At 29.7% G+C, this 21,234-nt stretch overlaps 2 protein-coding genes across 3 annotated transcripts in view; one reads left to right on the top strand and one right to left on the bottom strand.

The window, feature by feature from the left end:
• The window catches only part of LOC142326045 (E3 ubiquitin-protein ligase CHFR-like), a 53,313-nt gene extending 34,005 nt beyond the window's left edge, over nt 1-19,308 (top strand). The window contains exons 8-11 of the mRNA XM_075368139.1: nt 3,022-3,169; nt 8,802-8,881; nt 16,556-16,688; nt 18,544-19,308. Coding sequence (XP_075224254.1) covers nt 3,022-3,169; nt 8,802-8,881; nt 16,556-16,688; nt 18,544-18,559 — 377 coding nt within the window. The 3' untranslated portion in view covers nt 18,560-19,308. The remainder of the gene's footprint in view (nt 1-3,021; nt 3,170-8,801; nt 8,882-16,555; nt 16,689-18,543) is intronic.
• The window catches only part of LOC142326043 (leukocyte receptor cluster member 8 homolog), an 85,868-nt gene continuing 69,701 nt past the window's right edge, over nt 5,068-21,234 (bottom strand). The window contains exon 15 of one of the 2 annotated variants that reach the window (XR_012756659.1): nt 5,068-5,186. The gene's annotated coding sequence lies outside the window, so the exon portion shown is untranslated. Of the gene's footprint in view, nt 5,187-19,515; nt 19,615-21,234 lie in introns of those variants that run through there. The other variant, XR_012756658.1, reaches the window with a different exon arrangement.

Here is a 21,234-nt window from a genome sequence, read left to right on the forward strand (position 1 = left end):
GCTTATCAACATCTGGATCAAAGAAGAACTACCAGAACACTGGATGACAGCCCTCATCCACCTGCTATACAAAAAAGGGGTCAGAACAAACCGTAAAAATTACAGGAGAATCTCACTCCTAGACACAACATACAAAATTCTTTCAGGATTGGTTCACAACTCTAGGAAGAACTAGAACACCATGGAGATTTCAGACCCTGGAGGAGCTGTCCAAACCAGATCAATTCTCAAGCAAATAAGATTACAACAGGAAAAGAAACAGAGAACATGGTAATGATAACATTTGTGGATTTCAAGAAACCTTATGACTGCATCCAACAGAGAATCCGTATGAAAAATTCTCTAAGACATCTTTGATTACATACCAGATTAAGAAATATGATAAAGGCTGACCCTCACAAACACTAAGTCGAAGGTAAAATACAGAGGCAACTCTCCGAACCATTTGAGATCAAAACAGGACTGCGCCAAGGCGATGGCCTCTGACTGCTATTCAAGTGTGCTCTAGAAATTGTAATAAGGGAGTGGCTCAAAAACTGCCCCCCAAAAGTAAAAATAGGTCAGAAAATCAAAACAAACTATGTTGGCTTTGCTGACAACTTGGCGCTGCTAGCAAACTACATCGACGAAGCTAAATCACAGATATTAGAACTTCAAAACATTACAAATAAAATTGGCCTCTAATTATCATTTGAAAAGACGGAAATTATGCTCCAAAAGCTCAACATGATTAAAAGAAGTAAACATAAATGGTAATAAATCAAAATAGTAATGCAATTTAAATATCTTCTTTTTTATGTTTAGCCTCTGGTAATTACTTTTCAGATAATACTTATCTGGATGAATGAAGATGATATGTATGAGTATAAATGAAGTGTAGTCTTGTTCAATCTCAGTTCAACCATTCCTGAGATGTGTGGTTAGTTGAAACCCAACCACTAAAGAACACCGGTATCCACAAATCTAGTATTCAAGTCCGTGTAAAAATAATTGACTTTACTAGGACTTGAATGCTGGAACTCTCGACTTCCAATTCAGCTGATTTGGGAAGACACGTTCACCATTAGACCAACCCAGTGGGTTAATTTAAATATCTTAAAGAAATAATAACAAACAACCTAATTGAAAAAAACCTCAGTCCATATAAGAAGACACAAGCTAGCTAAAGCTCAAAAATTAACCTGGTGCACTTAACAGTAAAAAATGCCTATCATCAATAAATGTAACTATAAGACATTATAACATAGTTTTAAAACCAGAAGCCACTTATGCAGCAGAAACCCTCTTCCACATTAACAAACAATCAAATACAGACAGACTCCAGAAAACTGAAAGATAAATTGGAAGAACCTGCATCAATAAAAAGAACTAGAAAGACGGGCAGTGGTGGATTGTGTCCAACAAGTCGTATACAAAGATTTAGAATCTTTGTATACCATGTAGATACAATCTAGATACAATCTTTGTATACCATCTAGATACCATGTATAAGAGGAGACAAGGATTCTTTGGACGTATCATGAGGATGCAAGATTCAAGATTTCTGAAACAACTAGTATAAATTTAAGAAATGGAGGATGAATTAATTCATAAGTTGAAATGGGATGTTGTGAGGTCTGTTAGTGACTGATTAAGTGGCAAATGAATTTAGTAATTATTTTGTAAATATAGTTAAATTGAGAGCAAAGATGTTGGGTGGGTGATATAAGGTGGAATCAATGATTACATGAATATTAATTTAGAATTAAGGGAAGTACAGTAAAACTAAAAAATTACTAAAAAAAATTGCATTTGTATCCTTTGCTTCAGGTTGTGAATGGCTCTTTTGAAGTATTGTGTTTCCAATTGTCTGTAAAGAAAGATTTAAGTGATAATGACATTATTTAAAAAGGAGGAAAACTGATACAAATAATAATTACAGACCTATTTCATACTTTTAATAATTTTAGTTTGTATAACAAATTATTTAGAGATTAATAAACTTTTTAACAAATACCAGCTTGGGCTTAAAAATATCAGTTTACCAAAACAGCCAGTCTTCAATTGTTAGAAAAAAATCATGGAGGTTTGGAAATTTAAACCTTAGTTTTCTGACTTAAAAGATTAGGTTTGTAATTATATCTCCTACAAACAGAATTCTGTAATGATTAAGTAGTGAGTTAAGTATTTATAATATTTTTGTTAATAAGTATTAATTGTTATATAAATCTAGATTTATGAAAATGGTAAAATTTTAAGTAAAAGTATGAATTTTTTAAACATTAACTGCTGAGTTCATCACAAATTAGAATCAGGGCAAACTTGATAAAGTGACCAGTGACCATGATGTTTAGCAATTACAGTTGACTGTAAATGTAACAGGAAGATCTGAATTATATTGAGCAAAACTTAGTTTTGCTCAACTAACTTGAGTTTGCTTGTTATTAGAGAAATGAAGTCAACAGATTTATTTATTTATTTTTTGTCAATTTAGCTTAGGCTATTATATGTTGAAAATAATAGAACAAAATATTTGCAATGCAAAAGTGAGCTATGCAGTATATTTATAAACTGACAATTGGTGAAATCTGTAGGAACATATATTAATAATTGAATTTTGGCTCCCAGCCTTATTTATTTTGGAGTCTGTTGTGTGGAATAAAAAGAATTAATGAGTAAATTAATGAAAGTGTTTTACTGTGAGAAAGTTATATGCTCCAAAATATATTTTCTTGTATACATGTTTTTTTTTCATTGACTTGGGATGTGGTTTTTTTTTATATGAACCTAGATGATTATTTTTATGTATATTTGTTTGATATGCCCTTCTTATCTTATATAGAACTAAGAATTTTTATGTAAGATAAAATAAATAAATCTATCTATGTAATATGATAAAATAGTAATATTTACTTCATTTTTGTGCAATTTAAGGGATTAAAAATAATTTTAAAACTGCCTAGTCCGGGGAATTTTGTCAAAAAAAAATCTTAAGCCACTTCTTAAAATTCTATAAATCCATGAACTTGTTTTGATTTATAGATAAATCTGCTTCAGCTAGATTACTACCTAGACATTCAAGAAATGGAAGAGCAAGTCGATTTGATAGAAATCGTGGTGGACTTGTGGAAAGAGTTCGCCAACCAAGACATACTATATTCTTGCAACCTGATCCTGAGGAATTACCGAGGTTGGTTCCACATTTTAGTTATAAGTTGATCTGTTTTTATTATTGTTTTACAAAAAATTAAAAAAATAAATTACTAGCAGGTTGATTAAATACAATTAAAATAAAAGAGATAAAAAAACTGAATTTAGAAGTACAGTCACTGAAAGAAGTGGTTAAAATAAAGAGTGATGTTGTATCACAAAAGTGAAATTGCTAAATCTGAAAATGAAAAAAGAATGTACTAAGGAGTTAAATATTGCTTAAGGTAAATCTAAAAAGTCAGAAAATATAATCAAATAAATTCCTTTAAAACTTAAATCAGTCATAGAACTCATGGAAACTCCAAGAAAAGAAAGGTTTGTGTAAGTACTGTGGCATCAAAACTAAATGAGCCAACTAATGTAATAACAGCAAAAAGATTGCAGTTCTTTCAGACAGTCGTAGTCATGACTGGGTACAACTTATAAGAAAAAACTGAAATATAAATCTGATTTTTGTTAATTTCAAACTGTGGAGAAATTATATTATCATATAATTGTTAGAGGTACTAATGGGTTGGAGGTAATAATTGTTAGAGCTTAACCAAAACTAATTCAATCTGCTCAGCTGTTTTACATATTAAACATGGATTGTATTTAAACAAATCAGGCAAATCAAGTATTTTATGTGAAATGTGAAAATGGAGTTAAAAAAGGAGAACTGTTCTATTATTTATAAAACATTGAGTATAGATTCAAAGTATGAATCGCTTTTAAATGTAATCAAACATCATTATAATGTCATTTGATATGAAAGGATTAACATTATTAACATCATATCGCATGATTAGAAAGGAAAAAGAAGCAAATTAAAATTGTGTTTTTAAGCTTTCATTATGAATGAAGGTGTAAAGGAGTTAATATAAAGATGTAAAGGTAATAATACGGATATAAGATATTATATAAATGTTGTAATGGATGTAATGGAGATAGAAAAATGTTAAGAGTAGATGTAAATTTGATATTAGTGCTGTAAAAAAAAAAAAAAATTGGCTGCAGGTTTAAGGAGATCAAAAAATAAAACAGTGCACTTTGGAATGTGATGAACTAGAAAAAGATTTAAAAGATGAATAGTGGGGAAATAATTATAAAAAAGGAAAACAAAAAACTTTTTGCAGTCTGTTACAATGTTAGAAATGCGTAACTAACTGTATCAATATGTTTTAAATTATAATGGTATTGTCATATAAGTAATTAAAAATAGTAGAAAATTCTTAGAGGAATCTCTCTCTCACTTGGTAAATGTTTCTTTTAAGTAGGGTAAATTTTTAATAAACTAAAGTTATCAGCAATAAAACCAGTTCAATGAAGGGTAAAATGTCAGAAATCAGCATTTGTCTTTTTTGTTCATCTTTAAAGAGATACTGCTTGACAGATTATTATATAATTTAAATAAACACATGGTCTATTAAATATAAAGGATTAATCAGTAACAAGGTTTTTTAGGAAAGAAAAATCCTCTAAAATGATATTGCTTTTTTTGTAGAGAATATTGCTAAAGGTTTAGGTAGAAAATAAAGAATAATTTCAATCACTTTGTTGTTGTGTTTCAATTAACCACACATCTCAGGAATGGTCGACCTGAGACTACAAGATTACATTTCATTTACATTTATACTGGACTATACATTTAATTATGCATACAATACACATTATACATTTAATTTACATTTCTGCATACCTTCATTCATCCTCTGAAGTAGTGGTTCCCAACTTTTCTGAGTCGCGGTGCCCTTCTTCAGTTAAAACTTTTACATGGTGCCCGACCCTAAGTAAAAGTATGACTACTCGTAAGTAAGAGATTAAAATAAATAAAACTCTTGTATTTTCATTATTTTGTTACTTTATTAACATTAAATTAATAATTATAAATGTCTTGGATCAGTTAATTATGAAGCTTTTACAATATTTTGTGGTGCCCCTGTGAAGATGCCGTGGCTCCCCGGCACACAATTTGTGAATCACTGCTCTGAAGTAATACCTTACAGTGGTTCCGAAGGCTAAACAAAAAAGAAAGAAAATTACTTTGTTTCATACTTAAGTGTTGGTAATTTAGATATAATGAGAGAGAAATTAAGAGTGCCTAATTAGTGAGAGTCTTACTTATATAACAGGGAATAGTATATGGAAGTTAAAAATGTAAGCATTAAAGCTGAAATTAGGATATAAATTTTTTTGTTTCTTACACTGGAACTAATGTTTCTCAGGGTTCAGTCTTATGTTCCATTTTATTTTTGATTTACTAGGAAGTAGCTTAATAAGGATAATACAAGGGTGGGGTGAAAAGTTCTAGGCCTGGATAAGAAAACAACATTTTTCAGAGTATTTTTTGATTTATTTTTCAACATAGTCACCAATATATCTGTACACTTAGCCCACCCAGCATTCCACTAGAGCACTTATGCCTATTCAGTACATCAATTTATCCAGCTCCTTAAAATAGTCATCTATAGCTACAATAACTTCATTATTGATTGAAAATCTCTTCCCTCCAAGACATTTTTTTAGGTTAGAAACAAGTGATAGTCATTGGGGGCCAAATAAGTCTCGTCTACCATCACAGATTGATGTAAAAGTTCCTCTGCATTGCACCAAAAGAGACAATCGCTTGAAATGCTTTTTTTGGTACTGTCTTTAATTGGACATGAGCAAACGCGGCATCCATATGAACGTATGTGCAATATTGCACATACGTTCTGTTGACATGCCTGCAGACTGCCAACTCATTTACTGTCACTCGTCTGCCAAAACGATTTTATGCTATCATTTTTGGCATAGTCACTTCAGAAGGGCGTCCGCTGCATGGTTCATTGTTAATGTGTGTTTAACCCATTTTAAACTCTGCTGATGTTACACAACAGCATTTAACTGTTGTGTTTGATGGAGGAGAATTTCCCAATGTTGTATCAAGCTCCTCTTCAATTTCTTTTGCACGTAAGATTTTCAGAAAAAAGTACTTAATCACAAAACAATTTTCCACTTTTTCCATTTTCCAAAAAAACCCTAATTCTTCACTATGACAGACTGTAAATAATATAAATAAGTGATGCAGTGTCTTCAAACTCTTATAGTAAACTAATGAAGAATGGAGTCATGCGATGCATCAAGAAGTTAACTGTACTAACACCATCTCTGTGCGAACTATTCACTCCACCCTCATACTGGTATGAATGCCCGATACCATCTCTTCAGGTAAACGTTTGCAATAAGTTGCTGCAAATTGTTAAATAGATTTGCTATCCATAATATGTAAATTGGAATAGGTTAATATTAGACAAAAAAAAAAAAACATGTTTATTGGATTTCAAATAAATATCATTGATGATTAGAGACTGGATTATTTACATTTGCATATTAAGTCCATTCTCATCAGTTATTGCATATTTTCCTTAAAATCAAGCGATGATGCATATTTTTGCTATATTTACTATTTTTCAGTAAGGTACCTACCGAAAAAAAAACTTACCTCAGTGGATGCGGAGCGATCCTTTTCCATTTATAAAAATATTTTACTGATCAAAGACATAATCTTACTACCGAACATTAGGAACACTACCTGATTGTTTTTGTTTACAAAAGTAACAAAATGTTAAATAATTGTTAACTATTTAACATATCAAATTTATCCATATTATTGAACTACTTACTAACGGTATGGTGATTTTGAAATAAAAAAACTAAAAATTACTATTTTTTTTCTTTATTTAAAGTTGCATAATTTGATATGTATTCATACTGACATGGATATTTCAAGCTTTTTATGTTGCATATAATCCGGTCTGTATTGATGACAATATATTAATGAAATATAAGTTGTAAATTCTTTGTGGCTTCTGTCAACAAATGTCATGGGATAATATGTTCATACCTTAAGTGGTGAATTAAGTCTGGTGTATATGCTTTAAGAAAAATTGCTACGTCGAACAATATAAAATTAATTAAAGCAAGCAGTTTACCTCATCATATTCCAATCTAGAAAGAATTTTTGTAAATTGGAAATGTGATGTTAAAAATTCTTAAATGTAAAAATATAATCATGTAGGCAGGCTTTTAAACTGCTTAAGTTTAATTACAGTTATAAGTTTGTACATATTTGATACTGTTAGGTATGTAAAATCTTTATTGAGCCTTAAAAATTGAATGAAATTATCTATGGTAATAATAAGATATAAGAGCATTATTCACATTGAACAATTTAAATTCAAAGCTATTTCAGAAGACTGCCATTATAATTGGAGGTTAAATATAAAAACTTTCAAGCAAAGTATTTAATACTTTACTTTTATCTATTAAATATAGATATAAAAAGTAACATTTCTAACACCTACAGTAAGAAACAAGAAACTAGATTTTGATATAAAATCAAAATAAGCGAGCAGTAATTAGTAATTAATAGTTAATAGTAATTACAGATAGTAAGTACTAGTAGTATTATTGTATTAATATAATAATTATTTCTTCATAAGCACTGTGTCACATGCTTCATACCGGTCATTCAACAGGCATCTACGAGCTGCCTATTGTTAAATATTAAATGATTCATACCCTGATGTACACACCTTTGTAATTTATTATTGCTGCAGCTTCTTAAAAAAAAAATAAAAAATTGAAATGATTATTTAGAATGATAATTTGGAAAAATAGCTGTTGTGACTTGTTTCTAAATAGTTAAAATATCGTGAGAAATGATACAATTATAGGCATTAAATTTATTATGTTTTCACAAAACATATTTTTAACATTATTTTTTCTTTTTTTGGAGGATGCAAAAAATATTGTTAGAGGAAGAAAATATTGAATTTGGTGATGAGTAACAAGGTTTTAACTTTGACAACTAATTTATCACATGAGGTTGAAGGTTGTGCAAGGGATTATGGATGTAAATGAAAAATAATGTGACTGACTGGGATTTAAATCAAGAACCTTCCAAATGAAAGACTGAGATGTTACCTTTTTGCTATAGAGATAGCTGAAAAAGATTCTTAAACACTTTTTTGTATATTCTTATAGATAAGATAATTCATAATTATCTTTCTTTATCACATTTTACTTTCCTCTAATTTGTTTTCAAACTTATTTCCTACCCTAGCAGTCAATGTGTACGCTTTTCATTGCCTCAAATTCAGTTCTCATTGTAGATGAGGAATGCTGTCATGAATGTATCTGTAATTTTTTTTTTAACGTTTGAATGTTATTACGCTCTTAGATTTTTCTTTTAGTTATTCGTTATTTCTTCAATAAATAAATGGAAAATGTGAAAGTTAGCCTCATTTTCATCTTTCTATTGCAAATTTTACTGGCAATCATTTGTGTTAGATATTACCGTAAATATTATATACATCTTTATCTTGTTACGATAGTTAAGTGTCATTAATTTAATACATAAATCTCTTTTCTCATGAGCTCAATCAAAGTATTGTGATATTTTATCAGTGCTTTTTTCTGCCTGTTTTACTCCTTTCTATTCGATGTTTTTCTTTCTTTTTTACATTATTTGATAGTGTTTTACTACACCTGTTTTGCATTAATTGTAGAATATATATTTAAATAAAATTTATGTATTATATACGTGTGTACGTAATATACTTATAAATAAAATGTATTTTTTCTTATAGGTTAGGTGAAGATGCTCAGTACAACGACTTATTAGGTGCTTTTGTAGTACATCCACCAGCGTATTTGAATGGTGTTGTGGGTAAGTGTTACTTGATCCATTTTACGTATGGTTAAAATACCTGATATGATCAGTATTAATGGTCACCATATTGGCTTTCTAATCAAAATCCTACTTTCTAATCTACTCTTGCATAAGTTTTATTAAATATTATCTGTTGCGTTTATTCCCTTGGGTTTTTTTTTTTCAGCGATTACTGCGGCTGGTCATTAGCTGATAATGAGTGCTATGCAGGAACAAATTATTTATGAAACTTAATAAAATGTCGGTCACCTCTGCTGCTGGCATATTTTCCCTTGCTTCATACTCTAGTTTCCATAATGCTGTTCCCTGGAATGATATGGATGTGGAAATAGATATGGTGTATGATCGTATTCAGAATATTTAACATTTTATTTTCAAGATTGTGATTACAGTTACTATTCAGTAAAAAACAAAAATTGTCTAATTCTTCTTCACCTTCTGTTTAGTAATGTGGTAGCTCCAACAGTCTTGGCAGGCATACCTACCGTAAATAACAAAAATATTGATTTTGATTTAACTAACAGTGAAATAGCATGTAAAAAAAGACTTTCTAATCCATTTTTTTGTGTTGAAAGTTTGTTAGTTGGATATATTGATCCAAAAAATTATTTTTTTAGTTATATAGTATAGAAAAAATAATAAAATAAAATTTATTGATATTAGTAATATCAGTAAATTAAACATTCATATAAACACATATTGAGTCTTTGAGGATGGAACAAGACTAACTAAAACTAAGGCATTAGACCAATTTAATTAATAAGAACAACAAAAAAGTGAGAATTTATAAAGAGTAGCAAAAAAAGTGAAAATTTTTATAATAAAATTTAAAAGTCCTCCTTTAACAAAATTTAAAGTTCCTTCTTTTAATAAAAAAGGAGCAAATGAAACCTGAGTCTTAACATAAATCTTAGAGTGAAATCAACTTCACATAGAATGAATGAAAGGAATCTGAGACAGCGAATGAAAATATTTTTGTACCAAACAGCCAAATGGCCTTTGATATAATTATGCACATGTTATGAATGAAATGTTGAAATTTAAACAAAAAGCAGCCATATATGTATGACTTTTGATTAAGATAAACAATTTAATGGAATTTGTCTCTAGGAATAAAAATCAGTCCCAAAATAAAGCTTTAACCTCTTTCTTTAAAATATCTCCATCCTTGACAGGAGGATTTTTTATAAATAAATTAATTGTTTGTTTTATTTCATGGTCACAGTATTTCATAATAGTACCAGAAGGATAGTCGAACACAATATATATTTATGTATTTCATACAACACTGAAGTGAAAGTCTATTATTTCAATTTGTGATCATTATCATGTTAGCTTGTTAATTTAATTTGTCAAATTTTTTTATCTGTATGGGATTATACATCAATAGCAGAACTTAGAAAGTGGATCTATTTTAACCTTATATAGAAATTTATATGGCTGAAATTTTCATTATTGGTTATGCCTTAACTTGAAATATTTACAAACTGAACATTTCTTTAAATGAAAAAAAATGTCAGTGGCTTCTGCCATTGGCATTTTATCTTGCTTCATACTCTAGTTTCCATAATGCCCCAGATGTGGAAATATATATGGTGTATGATCTTATTCGTATTCTTTAAGTAGTTCTTATTTTCAATAGTACTGCAAAATGGACTTTACGCATTCAGAGTACATTGAAATCTGTTCTGCCTTTGATGATTAAAAAAATTTCTATATTTAAAAAAGTATCTTTTTTTATTTTAAATTATAGTGGAAGTTCTACTCTCTTTGGCAAAACTGATTTTATGATTTATTAGCCGAGTATGCATTTAGTGACAAATTTCAAATTGTGAAACTTTTTATCAGAATTTAAAAGAGCTTTAATTAAATTTGAATACCAAATAAATAATTTGCAGAGAGAGGTTTACATTGAAATCCCACAAAGAAATGTATAAGTATATGTAAACATATCTTTTATAGTATACATAAATATGTAACAAACATAAATAAGCTTATAATAATAAATCTAACAAATGTTGATCAAGTTCAGGACATAAAAAAGCAAAGAAAACACCAAAAAGTAGTCTTATCAGTCACACAAAGAAATAATCAAACAGATTATTTCTTTGTGTGACAGTGAAATAAATCAAAGCACCCACAAAAATAAGTAGCAAAATGAAATTAATTTTGATAATGCACAACATTTTAAGGTAGCTGATTCATTTGAAATCTCTGCAAACTTAGCTCTAATATATGCAGTTGCTTTAGGGCCTAACATCCTCACTACTAACCAGGAGGTTTACTGGAGCTAATTCATGTTTATTCTGTCTAATTTTGAACCAAATCATTGTATCTCCTCTCGAACGGTTGGCAATTCCAGGTAATTGTGTAATTCAGTGTTTTTCGCAAACCACAGCACTTCTATTATAATTCTCATGTTCTGGAATCACTATTCTACATTGAACTACTAACTTCAATGTTACTCTTGCTAATTGTGCCCCATAATTGGATTCCATAGGTCCAAATTGGTTTCAGGACCGTTGAGTAAAGCAGTTGCTCATTAGATAATTGTATGCGAACCCCTGCCTAACAACCTGTACTCTCCCTGAACTTTGTTCTTTTCTCCTTGACATGAATCCTCCACACCAGATGATGACTATATGCAGTCTAAAGTTGAGTTTGCAGGTAGTCACCCCTTACCCCTCCTCATTACAAACATAGCATGCCAGATTAACCATTAACTTTCATTTAGATAGATATTTGGGAGTACATTTTAGTAAATAATTTCAGAGATTTAAGATTAAAGCAAGTTGAATCATAATAATTTTATATAAAACATGTGTTTCTTTTTTATTTAAATAATTATTCATTTTATTAAATTATATTTATTTATTTATATTAATTAAATACTTTCTGTATAATCAATCCATGGTGAAGTATCAGAAAATGATGGGATTCTATTCATTTAACTCTATCTGTCGACCTGGAGTTGATATTCATTTGAACTGTTGGTTTACTTGCGTGTTGAGTATTGGTTGATGAATTACTTGTGTTAAATGTTTGCTGCTTATTCATAATTGATATGTGAATAAAATGAACTTCTTCTATAGCGTCTACAAGCAGTACTGCAAAAAGAATATTATTTATGTGACAGTGTCATCTTCAAAATAAACCAGTCTAAGAAAATAGTGTCAACAAGTTTCATGACAGATGAATATGTTCTCCGTTATTTGTCTGATGAAAGTGATTCTGATTTTGAAGTAAATATTAATAATGAAAGTGCTAGTGATGAGGATAACAGTGAAAATTATATAGATGCCGAACAAGGAAACAACAATGTTGCTAACTGGCAACTTGTTTTACTGTGGAGATGTTGGGAAGAAAATGTCGATTTTCATAATTCCCTTACAGGATGGTCAGTAGTTTTATAGGGCGTGGCAATAATCCTGAAACTGCATTAGATTACTGGAAATTATTTTTTACAGATCAGTTATTTACATTGATTGTTAACGAAACTAACAATTATGCGAAAGTGAAAATTCAGCATAGTACTGCCTTACAAAGGTGTTCCATTTGGTCATCTTGGACAGATGTGTCTGTGAAATGAAAGCTTTTATGGGGGTCATTATAAACATAAATCCAGTTGTATTTTAGTGATGTGTGGTTAAATATCCACTTTTCAAAACCAACATCCATTTTTCAAAGATGTGTTTTCACAGGACAGGTTATGCAAATTTCTTTGGAACCAACTTCTTCACTCCCTGCAGAGGAAGTAGGTCCTTCAATCTCTGGATTCAAAAGTAAAAAAATATAATACTAAAGTTAGATAAAAAATTTAGGGAGTATTATATACCAGGTCAAAATGCAAGTGTAGATAAAAACACTGCAGGCTTCAAATGGCATGTTGTTTTCAAATACTGAAACCTACAAAATGGGGTCTTCGTGTTTATGTGCTTTGTGACTATAAATGGGTAGGTACAAATCATAGCCATGCTTTCCACCTACCATGACAACTCTTTTGAAAATGTAACGAAAAAGGAAAAAGGGAATACAAGAGGTAGTTTGAAAGCCTATAGTTATATTTAGTTATAACAAGAATATGGAAGGAGTGGATGTTGCCGATCACTATATCACTTATTCATTCACTAGGAAAATGTTTTTTGGCTTCTGGAAACATCCATAATGTATGTCTATCTTATTTTTAAATTGAAAAATATAGATGTTGCTCATAAGACATTCAGAAAACAATTAGCAACACAGCTGGTAGGTGATGTTTGCAACACCCAGAACAGAAAACGAGTACGGTCATTGACACCAGACCAAGAAACATGCTTGAATGAAAAATTGCATCTTTTGTTTCCAAATTCTCAAGGCAAAACTAAAGACTGCAAGATCTGCAGTGATCATAAAGTGAAAGGAGGATGAAGGAAGACCGCTCACTATTGCAAAACCCATGAGAAAGAAACCACACTTCAAATATATAGATGAGTTAAATGATTGTTTTCAGTTATTTTAAGATGTCTTGAGTTACATTTACTACCAGTCATAGGTTAAACTTGTTAAAATTACTGTAGAAGGTAAAAACAAATTGGCTTTGTGAAAGAGTACATAGTAAAATTAAGAGTACAACTGTAAAATTAATTACAAATTGTGAATGATGAGTGGAAAAGGTCTAAAGTTAACCATAAAAATAATAAATACACATTTTAATTTCTATGAAGAATTAAAGAAAAACAACATAACAAATTTCTCATATCTCAGCAAATATATTTTTTTTATAAAAGATTTTACCTTTATGATTCATATAGGTTTCTCCTTCATGATCAGAATAAAATAAAAATGGGGCCTCAGGTAAATGTAAAATTGCATTCAATATAGCCTATTAGTAACTCAGAGTTATATATTGAAATGCAAAGTTTTGCAAACCACACACAATGTCTACAGTGAAAGAAAAATTTAATTAAATTTTATCCTATTAATAAAGTAAAGCACTGTGTCTACCTTAGTTTCACTTGATAGTTGGGCTGTATACTGATGATTGTATTAAGTGGCTTCTCATGTCAGTTGTTAATTGACAAATTAAATTTTTCTCTGATGAAATTTTGCTCCAGATTTTTGTATATTAAAATATTTCCTTCAGTGATAAGTAATGGTTATAGGAAAAGTAAAGTAACAGTTAATTTTTATATAACATAAAATTAATTTGAAATTATCCTGATCAGTATTATACCTTAAGATTATAAAAAATTTGCATAGTGTGAATGTGTAAATTTAAATATGTATTTAATGGCTCATGGCAAAGAAGAATAAATGCTGCAACCAGGTGGAGTTCACTTATAATTGTAAATCAGTAACATTTAAGGAATTTTCAAGGCAAACTCTGTTAAAGAATAGCCCATTCAAGCCAGACAGATAGAGTGAAATAAATTCAGGAGTTTTGAAAATTGGCACAGAAAGGGAGAGCCTTTAAAGGTGACTTTTTTTAATTTTTTGTTTATATCAGAAAATATCACTTGTAATGAAATTTTATATAAATAAAAATTAAAGCTGACAAAATTTCCTATAAAAATGGGCCTATGCATTTTTTATGTCTGACCAATAATTTCAGAGTTATAGGGCCAAGAAAGTAACAATAATTTCCGAAAATCGTGATTTATTCACATTTCATTGTTATATAACATTGCCAAGGTCGTATTAATCAAACAATAGTCGTGTCACGAGTCATTGATCTCTTCTTCGTCCAGGCAATTGTCATCTACTGGGGGGTTATTGGTGCAGGCTCCCTAGCAGTTCCCACACACTGTTGTGGAGTGGATTCCTGCCTTGACACCCAAAATGCATCTCACAGCCTGCCGTACAATTAAAAAAAATTGTGCTGAGGGACAGCAGCAGGTTCCATGGTCAAGGGGTTGAAGATTTTCATCAACACCCTTCGTCTAACCCCAGCAGATACACTATGTTAGAGTGCTGCAGGTAGAACTCCTTGTTAAGTGGTAAGGACAGTAGGTCTGACTTGAGGAAAGCCAAGTATCAGTGGGTGTTGAAATTTTGTTTGCAGGCATGGTACAACATAAGAACATGTCCTTTCTTGCTTCAGTAACCTCCTGTGATGTTGAAGACGACTATGACAGACAAACATATTACATATAGCTTTGAGGCTGCTGTCCCACTGAACAATTTGACTCATTGACTTGCCTTTCCTGAAGATGGATGAGGTAGTGTCACACCCACCAAACCTATGAATGAATAGGATGTTTTCGGCAGTCAAGTTTTTGCAGTTCTAAGGAGGAGTACATTCTACTTTCCACTTTCCCTCTCCCTGGCTTGATGAACAGAATGTTGGTTTTGGATGGAGCTAATGCTGTCAACAAGACCAGCAAATCTACACATCTTTGCCTGTGACAGCTGCATTTTCATTGGATGCTGCTTTTTCTATTCCACACCATACAATTGTCAGCATTAGCCTGTCTCACTGCAATTCCCTCGGTGATCATTTTCTGAGGCAGCATACTGATGAACTTGGCCTTCTCATTACCAAGGAAGTGTTCTTGCTGAACTGTTACTGTCATTCCTTTGGTGAATTCAGTGTTGACTAACGTCTTTGTGGTGCTTTGACATTGTTGTTCAGCATGTTTTGAGCTGTTGTCGATGTCTGTGTAGCCATCAAACACAACTATGCAGCGTTCACCATAATGTCTCTGTGTAAGTCACATACTGGTTGAAGATAACAGAGTTTTGGGGAGCTAATCCCCCCTTCCCATTGTTTATCTCCTTCACTGTAAAATGCTAATTTGAATACTATTGGCTATATTGTGTGTGAATGCATGTGTTTGAAACCATTAAATAACAAAGGAAAATGGTATAAACTCTAGTCCAGAGTAATTATGAAAACTTCAGAAGCTCATAGCTCTGAAACTAATGGTCGTATGTAAGAAATGCATGATTTATTTTTATAGGAAATTGTATCAGCTTTAATTTTTATGTATACAATTTTTTCACTATGAGTGATAAGTCTTGGATATGAGCGAAACATCATCTTTAAAAGCCCCTCCCCCACCCATCACGACTTTTATTTTCTTCCAACTTAGGTAACAAGGAACAACTGTGCCAATTTTCAGACTTTGGGATTTATTTCTCTTGATTGGTGTTTTTGTGTCTAATTTGACTGGGCTAGAAATAAAATATAAAGAGTAAAATAAATTTGAATTTTTCATTTTGTGGTCTAATTTGACTGAATAAAATATAAAGAGTAAAATAAATTTGAATTTTTCAAAACTTCTATAAGGCTATAAAAAAATGTCTTCAGTAATTTATAAATGAACCAATTTTTTTCTTAAAAATCCAATTATATATTTTCTGAACAGTTTTAATAACAAATGTATTTCCAAGGTATTTGTCACTTAGCTGTAAAATTAAAAAAATAAAGGATGTAATGAGTTTCGTAACATTACATTTTTTTAATGAAAAATACAATAAATTTTTTTAATGAAAAATACAAAAAAGCATTTTAAATAATTTATTTTTTTTTTAATATAATGTTATCCTTAATGAATAACCATTTGTATCTGTTCCTTTTATGCAAGTTCTATTTGGTGACAATGAAGCACATGCTATGCAATGCATTTTAGTTAGTAACATATAACATATTGATAGTAACATATAAGTTTTGTCTCTGGATATTTATTTTAGATGCTCCTCGAAGAACTAGGCACTCGCTGAGAAATGGAAGGAGAAGAGCAGAACCTGCAGCAATAGCAGTAGCAACAGCAGCAATACCTCAGGATGTTCCAGAGGATTTAAGTGTGATAGAAATCAGAGATAGGTAAGGTCAAACTAAATTTAAAAGTTGAAAAATTTATTTATTATTTACATATTTATTTTACCTAACAGACAAGTCCTGCTTTTTTATTTATTGATATGAATTGGAAGAGAAAATTAATTGTTACTGGAAATCAAACTTAATTGATTTATGAAAAAAATCATTGCTGCAACTGCACAGACTATAAATAGCACATTCAGTTCATACCACTCTGTTTTTTTTCTAGTCACAAACTATGTTTGTGACTAGAATCGTCTTAACTCATTTTGTGTTCAACTCATGTCATTATGGTGTAATGTAGCATACTGATAAAAATGCCTATTAGATATATCTACATTTGATAGCATGTATCTCTTTAGCAGTTTGGTTAAAGAGAATAAATATACTTGGTTTCACTATTTTAAAAGTAATTAATTGGTTTTGATTTTTTTTTTTAATATACAATTGTATATTTTCTTTTCTGTAACAGGTAGGAGTTGCATGAATACTATTTCAACAAAAATTTAGCTCTTCCCAAAATTCTTATACATCTAGTTCTTTTTCTTCTTTTCATTCATATGTTAATGTATTGGAATCTTTTGTAAACGTTTAAATACCTTGCACAACCTTTTTTTACATGGATTTTATACATGTTCTATTTTTACATTTGTTGAAATGATAAAAAGCCTAGTTTTGAAATGTTCTTATTTAATATATATTATTTCAGTACCCAAAGTATTATTATACCATTTAAATTTAGATATCTTAATCTTATATTTTAACTTTTATTTACCAAGTAAGTGTGTCCTAAATTAATGGTTACTTTATTGATTATTGCTATGGACTATTTTTAACAAATTTTATTAACAGTTTTAAATTGTACATATTTTTAAAATAAATAACAGGAAAAACTATTGTGGTGATCTATTGTTACAATAGTAAATTCCTTTACAATTATTTTATTAAATATTACAATCGAATAGTTATCAATAAATAAATGTATTACAAAAATTCCAAGTAGTTAAATCTTTTTTGATCCCTAATAAGAAAATAAACTGAATCCACAACAATTGGAATGTCTCATAAAAGCAGTAATCCAAAAATGATGTAAAGGTGTATAAGTAAGCAAGAATGAAATGCCATTGGGTTCCTAAAAATAACAGAAGTTAAAGGTTGGTCACTAATGTTACTATAAAATGTTATGTTATTCAGGAGAAGGAAACTCTTAGAAGATCCATTTTTTGGTCATATTTTTTAATTTAGAAAATTACAAAGTTAAATTTTCCACTATTATTACAGGTATAAAAAACAACTATCAGATGGGATTTTGTAAACGTGAGGGCTAAGGTCTTGTCTTTGAATCAAAAAGACACGTTCTGCCAAACTATCTGATTTTTTATTGAAATTATAATTTCTAATTCTTAAGGAAAATGCTGTACCAGTTCAACACCTTTTTCTGGAAATATTCAAAATAAGAAAAAGATTTCTTTTGGTGTTTTCACTCTTAACTCGGCACAGAATACCTGATAAAACATCCTGCTAAAAAAATTTCTGAATGAAAAAAGGAATAAGAAGCAACTTTTCTTCTCAGATAAAAGATGTGGTGGGCTATCTAGAATTAAGTAACCGATGAGAAGCTTTATTAGAAGCTTTATTGGATGAGGCTTATAATCCTGATGCTTATGTTTAGGTTACCCTGGTGGTGATTTCTTTGATGGATGTAATAAAAAATATATCCTTTTTTTAACACCCAATTTGAATGAAAAATTGGAGAAGTAATATAGATGTAATAAAAAATATATCCTTTTTTTGAATGAAAAAAACTTCTATTTAAATGAAAACATATGTAGTGAATGCTTTCTTTTACTTTGTTTTACAGTCCAGAACGTGAATAATCATCAGTAACTACAGCATAGTATCATTACCAGTGGCATCTTGTTTAATGGTGACAAAAATCCCATATGATAAATGTGAGATAAATAACTGTGAGATATAAAATTGATACAAAATGAAGAGATTAATTAATTAGTTAAGTTATAATTATATATAGAATAATATTATATAATTTTTTTATTTTAAAAATATAGTATGTATGCTGTTTTATTATCATTCTTGCTGGCACAGTAATTACTTACAGAGTTGATTAGGTAGGTTAATTTAATTTATATGTATGCATACAATATGAACCAGCAACATTCTTTTAGTAATTTTCTCTAAAATGTTTTGTTAAAGTTGATCCAGCAGAACTGAACATGATATAAGTGGTACTTTCATACACACACACTTTTATTTAAAGTTGTTTTAAGCTTTTATAGTATTGTTTTATAATTTCTTTTTGGAATATGGTTTCAAGAACCAAGAACATTCAGTATTAAGTTTCTACAATTTCATCATACAATTAGAAACTGAACCAGTAAGTAGAAATAAAATATTCCAGAAAGAAATTATAAAACAATACTAACAAAAAGAAATATTTTATTTCTACTTACTGGTTTCAAGAACATTCAGTATTAACATTCTAGAATTGTATGATGAGATTGTATGATAGTAAGTTATAAAATTAAAATCACTTGTACAATGTGTTTAAATATTTTTATTATTAAATATAAAATTAAAAATCACTTGTAAAATGTGTTTAAATATATCTCTTGTACTTAGTTGACTCCATCCTCCATCCTCCATCCACCATCCACCATCCACCATGGTGGGGTTGAAAAAAAACCGCCTAACAGTTTCCTAGGAATCTAGGGCAACTGAAAGTTTACATCAGTATAATTATAACCTACTGATTACACTTTCCTTAAAACTAAAATACAAAGGTTTAATAATAAATAAAAAAATCAGCAGAATTTTAGTTTCTCAAAAAATTTTTATTTACTAATCAATATTGATTTTGTCACCATCAAAGTACTCCTCTTCAGATATAAATAATTTTGTTCATTCTGTTATCCTGTTACAATTCAACAACATTTTAAAATTATTCCCTTCAGGAAAAAGAATTTTGTTATAAAAAAAACAAAATTCTTTTTGAAAATTGTAATATTCAAATTCATAATTTGTATTAATAGAATAGGTCAAAAAAAGGCACCACGTACTTTTATTTCTTTGGAAGATTTTAAATCTTCCTATAAAGAAGTAATTGAACATAATAAATATTACAATTTAAACAATTAAAAAAAAATCTTTCTTGTATTTAAATTTCTTATAAAAGTTTCCAAACTTTCCCTTTTCACATTAAAGTAATCTGTAATCTGCATCTGTGTGTTTATTTATTACTTTTTAACTTTTACTTTAACAATCTTTTAAATAAAATTTGATTAAAATTTAGTATTAATGTTAATTAAATAAATAAATAGATAAAATTGAAATAAAAACAATGAAAAAATATTCTTTTGACTTTATGTCTTGCCATATAATTTTTGCGAAAATATTATTAGTTTCTTAGCGCAGGAAGATAAGAGAACTAGGCTTGGTGTCATAAATAAGAAAAGGAAATGGCCTATGAAACCTAATAAATAAGAAAAGGAAATGGCCTATGAAACCTAATAAAAGCAGTGCAAAAATATCTTTATTAAATTTTGCATAATTTAGTATTGTAATAAATTAATCATAGAAATTTCCTCCAGAAATGGAGGAACATGTTCCTCTACTACTACAACTTGTATCTGTTTTTTTTTTTTAAATTAACATGTGTGCAGGAAATCTTTCCAAAATTTAGTAATGGAACAGCCCCACTACACCCCTACTACAGAAACCTTAAATGCTAAGGTCGATATGCAGTCTATATAAATAAAAATGTAAATGTAAATTTACATATACACCTGTGACAAAGCACCATATACAAAATATTTTACGATTACATTCAATTTATCGTAATAAAATTGACCGCCAGTAGTTGTTTATTAGTCCGCCAGCGGACTAATTTATGCATGGGGAAAAAGGAAAAATGACGAAAGGGAAAAGGTAATGGAAGAAAAAAAAGAGGGGGAAAGAGAAAGAGAAATGGTAGGATAAAAATGAAAATGGGGGAAACAGGAAAGGAGAAAGAGAGAAAGGTTAAATTTTATAAAGGTTAAATTAATTAACAAAATTAATATTTTAATTAACAAAATTAATATTTAATTTTGTTAATATAAATATACTCAAATCTAGCAACAGTGAAAAGCATTGTCAAGTCTGCTAGTTCAAAATAAAAATGATAATATGAATCAGAAAATTTAGCAACCATCACAAGCGGCAATAATCCACAATTTGCTAGTTCAAAATAAAAATGATAATATGAATCAGAAAATTTAGCAACCATCACAAGCGGCCCACAATTTGTACTGTACTTCATCAACCAGAGATTTCAGTCAAAACCTATTTCTGCTGTTAAGATTCAACAAGAATAATTTTGACATTTTTTAGTTCATCCATCCCTCTCTCTATGAATCATAAGACCTTGCTGATGGGGGGGGGGGGGGTCTTCATTCCTGAGAGAGGGCAGCAGCTCTTTCAGAAGTTGCTGCCATATTAATATCACTCAATCTTCTGAGTACTGCACAGGTAACAGCAATGGAAAACTACAGCT

This window comes from Lycorma delicatula, chromosome 6 (genome assembly GCF_047948215.1).
Source record: "Lycorma delicatula isolate Av1 chromosome 6, ASM4794821v1, whole genome shotgun sequence".
In the NCBI taxonomy this organism is placed as follows: domain Eukaryota; kingdom Metazoa; phylum Arthropoda; class Insecta; order Hemiptera; family Fulgoridae; genus Lycorma; species Lycorma delicatula.